Source organism: Malus domestica, chromosome 01 (assembly GCF_042453785.1).
Source record: "Malus domestica chromosome 01, GDT2T_hap1".
Lineage (NCBI taxonomy): Eukaryota > Viridiplantae > Streptophyta > Magnoliopsida > Rosales > Rosaceae > Malus > Malus domestica.
Window position 1 is genome coordinate 9,062,268 of NC_091661.1, and position 6,904 is coordinate 9,069,171.

Sequence of the window (6,904 nt, forward strand, 5' to 3'; positions counted from 1 at the left end):
AAACTGAATCCTCTCTCAAAGAAAAAGGGAAGACTCATTGCTTGTGTTTCTATTTTTATCTCAAGTGTTCCTTTCTGGTCTTGGGCTTCATATACTAGTTGTGCCATCTCTTTGGCAGCCAAATTCAACTTAATTATGATTTCACTCCCCCAATATGCCAACAATTGTGTGACAGCCATATAATATCTTGAAATGGTGATATGCCTACACTTGTACTCCCTATTCAGTTGATTAATCACTTAACTCTTAATCTCCAAATACCTCTTTTTCTCCTGCCTTAATTCTATCAAGATTTCTAAGCCAATGATTAGTGCTTCATATTCTAGTATGTTTTTGGTTATATCGTCATAATCCAAGAGAAATGAATAAGAATGGTAAGCCCCCTGTAGGCTGACAATGACTATCCCTGAACCTGTAGCTTGCTGTGTGCATGATCCATCAAAATATAGCTTCCATGGAGTGATCCATAAGCTGGATAATCTTTTTATCTCTTGCTGGATCCAAACTTCCTTGCCTAAATTTCCTTCTCTCAGTGGAAACCAAATACTTGCAACTTTCAGAGTTTCAAGAATATTGATCAACTCTTCTTCAGGTTCTTGGTGTACTGTCAGAAAGTCTGCAATTGCTTGCCCTTTCACCGCCTTTTGAGACACATATTGGAAACTAAATTTTGAGAGGGCTAGAATCCATTTCTCAATTCTTCCTATCAGCATGGGTTTGGACAATATGTATTTGATTACATCAGTCTTAACAATTATGTGAGTATAGCAAGGCATTGTGTAATGCCTCAGCTTACTGGTAGTAAAATACAAGGTTAAACATAACTTCTCCACTTGAATATATCTTGTTTCTACCCCAGTAAGAATTCTACTGAGATAGTATACTGCTTGTTCTTTTCCTCCATTATTCTGAGCCAGCAAACTCCTAATGGATTTCTCTAATGCTGATATGTAGAGTTTCAAAGGTTTTCCCCTATAGGGAGGCATGAGTACTGGAGGAGAAGATAAAAAAAGTCTTTACTTTGTGAAAAGCTTCTTAATGTTGGGGGCCCCACTCAAATTTGTCTTAATTCTTCAATCTTAGCAGATGAGTCAAAGGTTGGATCTTGCTCACAAGATTAGCAGTGAATCTTCTAAAAAAGTTAATATTTTTCCCAACAATCTTTGCAGTTACACTTTGTTGGCAGGTGCAGGTGACTCTATTACAACTTTAGTTTTACTCTGATCTACTTCCACACCTCTTTGATGGACCAAGAACCCTAAAAAGTTGCTTGCTTTGACTCCAAAGGAACACTTTTTAGGATTCATCTTCAACTTGTGGGTTCTCATCCGTAATAAAGCTTATCTGAGGTATTCTAAGTGTTGCTTCTCGATTTTAAACTTCACCATAATGTCATCAATGTATACCTTCACGATATGCCCGATGAGATCATGAAAGAAAGCATTCATAACCCTTTGATATGTAGCTCCCGCATTTTTCAGCCTGAATGGAATGACAACATATTCATAAGGTTCTATGTATCTTGGGCACCTGAATGTTGTTTTATGTATGTCTTCTTTAGCCATTTTTATCTGATTATTTCCAGCATTACCATTCATAAAGGACAATACTTTGTGTTTTGCAACTGCATCAATTGATAGGTCGGCCATAGGCATAAGGTATTAATCTTAGGGGTTGCTTTATTAACATTTCTATAATCCACACAACATCGAATGACATTAGTTAATACTTTCAATACAGGTATAATGTTGGCCAACCACTCTACATACTTCACATACTTCGCATGTTTAATAAAGCCTGCCTTTACTAGCTTCTGAAATTTTTTTTTTTAACTTTCGCTTCTGTCTCTTTTGACATCCTTCGTGGAGCTTGCTTCACGAGCTTATACCATTCCTTTATAGGCATTCCGTGTTCTACTAGCTCAAAATCCAACCCTGGCATTTCTGTGTAATGCCATGCAAAACAATCCTTGAACTCATGCAAAATATTAACTATTTTTGCCCGATTTGTGGGTTCTAGAAGGCCACTAAGTTGTATTTGAAGGGAAAATTATGAGATTAACACATGGGATTTCTAAATGACTAGCATGCATATACAATTCAAAATTTATATACATGAGCAACGGAAGCAATTTATCAAATAATATCAAAGCTATAGTCATGCAAATCCCCTTCAAGGTTCATAGGTTTATATATAATGCATCAAAACATTTTAGTAAAGAACAAAGTGAAAGTTTAGTCTTATACCTCTTGATTTAGACTTGAGACCAAGGATGGACCACCTCCAAGCCCTTTGTTCCTTGAAGTTCTTGAGCCTAGCCTCCCTCCTTGCCTCCTCCACTTTGTTAGTAAGAGTGCTCCAAGGTTCTCCTTTAGTCTCCAAAGGAGAAGACCTCTAAAGATCCACACCCACCAGTGTAGTGAGATGGATGGAGGAATAACCAAAAGGGTGAAAGATTGTTAGTGAATTCACCCTCTAGGTGGCCGGCCTTTGTGGTTTTAGAGAGCTATTTTCTTTTGCCTCTTTGTTGTTCAAAAACACACAAAAACCCTAATGAACTTTGTGCTATAAAGTTCCTTATATAGACAAAAGAAACCTAGTCAACAACTTGACTAAATATCTCTCCCAAACCCTTTAAGTGGCCGGCCCTTTAGTGTTTGGTTTGGGCTTTGGGCTTTTATTATTTCAAGTCATCCTATGCTTGAATAAAAGCCCAATGGGTTTAGGCCCAATGGGCCTAATTAAACCCGAACGTTTCTTTAAGCCCAAAACGATCTTATATCGCTTTTATGATTTCTTTAGACTTTCTAAATTAATCACAACACTTAATTAATACAATTAATTATTTCCATCATCCATTAATTACTCACTACAAGAGTGTATCGGTGTACAATCATTTTAGGTTCTAATTAGCAAGGCAGTGAGGTGATTGACATCAATCCAATTGATTATATTTAATCCAATCACTTAGTGAATTAAAACTTCATTTTAATTCACCTTTCTTCTTTGATGACTACATTTAATCATCTAGAAGAACTCACAAGCTATGAGTGACATCTAACCATATGTCATAGCTACCCAAGCTAATGTAGAAGTTGTTCGGAGAACCTATTCAGTTGGAATTACAATGTAATTCGATCCTTCTCTAAAACAATACTCTCAATCACATTACTAGGGTATGGATATATTATGTCAAACCCCTAATGTGATTATTCCTTCTTATATGATTCTATTGAGTCGTATAGGAACGCTTTCCTTTATTACGCTCGATACTTCGGCCGAAAATTCCCGAATCATATCTTAGAGTATTCTTCCTCTCTAATTGAGGATTAGAGATTCCTTGTTGCGCATTCACTTGCCTTCATGACTAAGTGGCTTAACCCCAATTATGCCGTGGACATCCGCGAATGGGGTGACTTTGACATAATCAAAGATTAAGTACTTAGCCACAAGACAACGACGATGCCTCAGGTCAAAGGACTACTTACATTATTCCAACCATTATAGTTACTTGCTTGACATGTGAGTAGACCTCCATGCAAGTACTCTCGTTCGATTGTGTTCAGTGAACTCATTCTCTTAATGAGCACCTACATACTTGTCTTAGTGTCACAACACGAATGGGATGAGACTTTCCATCCTTCCATTTGAAGCGGACACAGTATGTACCGGTCTAAGCATTGTCAGTTTCCCTCCGACAATCCAATGACTAGGAACCTTGGTTATGTGAAGAAGGTCTCTGTAGTCTAACATCATTAGATTACTTCTTCAATCGATCCATTGTCCATGGATACACTATTTAGGACATATATCGTTTATTGAGACAGTCCTAATTCGTGTCCTTGCCATTTGATGTATAAGAGTCATCCATACATCGATTCATTTGTCCTGAAAGGTTTCTTCCAAAGATTGACTTTCAGGGCATATTTCCAACAGTATTGGCCTTGGATCTTCCTTAGCCCCCAAATTAATGGTTTCCAAGGGATCTTGAACCTCAGGTGTCGGCTTATCGAGCTCTATAAACAAAAACTCCATTAACTTTGGGGTTTTGGGCATATCATCAAGCCAATCCAAGTCATATACACATTCTGCCACGTGTACAACAAATCTTGCATTTTCTTCAAAAAAACCCTTATCTTGGTTATCTTTAGTGCTTGAAGCTTCTTCTTCCCCTTTTGTTATTTCTTTGGTTGAGCATTGCTTGATTTATCTTATTTTTCTCCTATATTCTAACAGTTTCTTGATTACGGACCTGACCTTTACTACTTGGTCCCTATTCTCCTATTATGTCATCATTGGTGGTTTTGGGCTAGGATGATGCAAGGTCTATCTCATTCCTCTTTAGCAAGAAGCAATCCTTGTTCGAAGAGCTTCTGGACCGTCACTTGGTAAGGCGGCCATTTTTATAAGCTCCTTAACATTGTAAAATCCCAACATTAGGATTGTAGAAGTTAGCCTCAACAATATTGGTTGTGGGGAGAAATGGTCTTGATTTGGCCTCTATTATCTCCCAAAATCCTTACTCTACATTAGCTTATTCATGATAGACAGCAACTTGTTGGTGCAGGGCAGATGGTATAGACAAGCTCTAGTGATTCATAATAGACATTGTGAGGTCTGTTGGAATAAGGTCTTCTTCACCCTTGCCAAGCCTCTTCATATGATTAAATGGTATCACATTGACAGCTACCCCCATCTATTAATACTCTTTTAAAAAGAACTATTTCCAAGTGAGTTGTCACATAGATGGGGTTTAAATGGTTTGCCAATGCCAAACTTGGTCTTTCGAGCACCGTTTCATTAGTATAAACCCTTTCGGGCACTTTTTGCAAGGGGTCGGGCAAGACTATCACTTTTGGTTCTTCTCTACTAGTTTCTTCAAGGTTTACAAGGGCCATCATTGGTTTTTGTGACAAATAATTTTCTTGCGTCACAATCGGTTAATCTGGTTTAGCACAAAACATGGAGAACAACACATAAGTCATGTTAACAAGGAAATTGCAAGGTCCAAGTGCCTTTTCCTTCTTATCCCTAATCTGGCACAAGAATTGATCCATCCAAGCTTGTGCTTCTTCATTTAACGTCAACTCTAGTGCTTCCTTTTCTTCCACTATATTGAAATCAAGTAGCTGTTTTGGAGTTCCAAAAAGCATACCCCCTTACGATGGTGAAGGTACCATTCTTTCAAGAGATATGGTCCCAAAACGAATAGGCACTAGGTTCCAGCCTGGTGTAGGTACCATAACCATGCTTTCTTGCATTCTCGTCAACACCCTATTTTTCCCAGGATGAGGAGTCTAGGGAACATGTTCTCCTCATACTTCTCTAACTTGGTTACTTCTCACTTTCTCAAAACCCTTCAAATTTGACATTCTCAGAGATTTTTGACATAGTAGGGATTTGTAATGAATTCATATGAGTTTTGTGATGCCTGTGTACCCTTGTTATCATGGATGCCCCATTCTCTCTCACAGGACTTTCGTCCTTCCCTACTACATACTATTTTTGGCCCAATTAAGCTGAGCTTACTTTTGTGACTAGTGACACTAGCCGCATAGTCATTTTTGTCCTTCTTGGTCTTGTGTTACCGCAACTGGTTGAGCAGGGTATTTTAACATCCTTCTAACATGGCAACCTTCCATCCTTATCTTCTACTTCTTCAGAAGAATTGAAATTTCTAAACACTTTAGACAAATTCTTAGGTTCTGAATCTCCTTTTAGCCTGTGAATCACATACTTTGAGGTTTCTTTCTTTAACTTAGATGCTTGGAAGTCAACTCTACAGGCTTCTTATTATTCTTTATTCTCATTTTTAGCTAATTCTTGGTCAATAATGGCACCTAATGTTGGCAGCTTTAACTCACATTCACATTGGCACCTACTACACAACACTACTCCCTTGATTACAACCACTTGAAGTCTATTGGGCAACCTCCTACTATCTTCAGCTGGTCTATTTAAACTTTTCATTTCTTCAATTGAGGATTATCATAATAATTGGGGCTTCAAGGAAAGGATCTGTGTCAATCATCATGTTGGCTTGAGGCTTTTCTAGTACTAACTTCCCCTTGACTGTCAAGTCTTGAACCCAGTCTCTAAATTTTACACAATTGGTAGAATGATTGAAAGTATAGTGAATTTTGCAATACTTCTTCCCCCTTAGTTCCTCAGCCATGGACATCTTCTTGGTATTATCGGGCAAGATCACTCGAACCCTTACCGGCTCTTTATAGATGTCAGCAACCTTGGTCAAGTCGAAGGAGTATGATTAGTACTTAAGAGGCTTGATAGGAGCAAACTCTCCATCATTCATCACAATCTTTTGATCATTGATTGGTTAAACTAAAACCTTCACTGTTAAAAGGTTTGAAATGAGTAGTTATTTCTACAGCCCACAACTTTATTCCTTCTCCTATGCTGCCATCAGTTTCCCTCTATCTCCAAGCCTTCAAACTTCAACTGCTGTATTGGTGCTCTACAATTGTAGAACAGGGGTGTTTTAGATGAATGATTCACCTGTTGTTCTTCTATCAACAACTTCTCATACTTAGTAGTTGCAATTACTAACTCTTGGAGATCATTGAATTGTACATCATAAAACTTCTTTCTCAGGGGCAACCCTAAAGCCTTTGTGCAATAGCTATAAGTTGAGCATGATTGATAGGAAATTGGCACCTTATCTTGGTCTTCTTGCCTTTGTAGACTCATGTTCGTACTACTTTACCTCCACCAAGTCGTTGATGATCATCTCTGGCTCCCCTCTATAAAACTATTCATGAAAAGCCATCACCATTTGCCCCCTAATTGGCCATGAAATTAGGAGGCAACAAAGAATACCACTTAGAAGCCAACCCTACCAGAGAGTTCCCAAACAACCTTAACTTTTAGTTGGGGTTGTCTTTAA

The 6,904-nt window shown here is 38.1% G+C and overlaps 1 protein-coding gene across 1 annotated transcript; it reads right to left on the reverse strand.

The window, feature by feature from the left end:
* Positions 1–239: 239 nt before the first annotated feature.
* On the reverse strand, positions 240–986 carry LOC114826014 (uncharacterized). Its single transcript, XM_029105567.1, has one exon. It carries the CDS (start codon positions 984–986, stop codon positions 240–242), a length of 747 nt encoding a protein of 248 aa, XP_028961400.1.
* Positions 987–6,904: the final 5,918 nt, after the last annotated feature.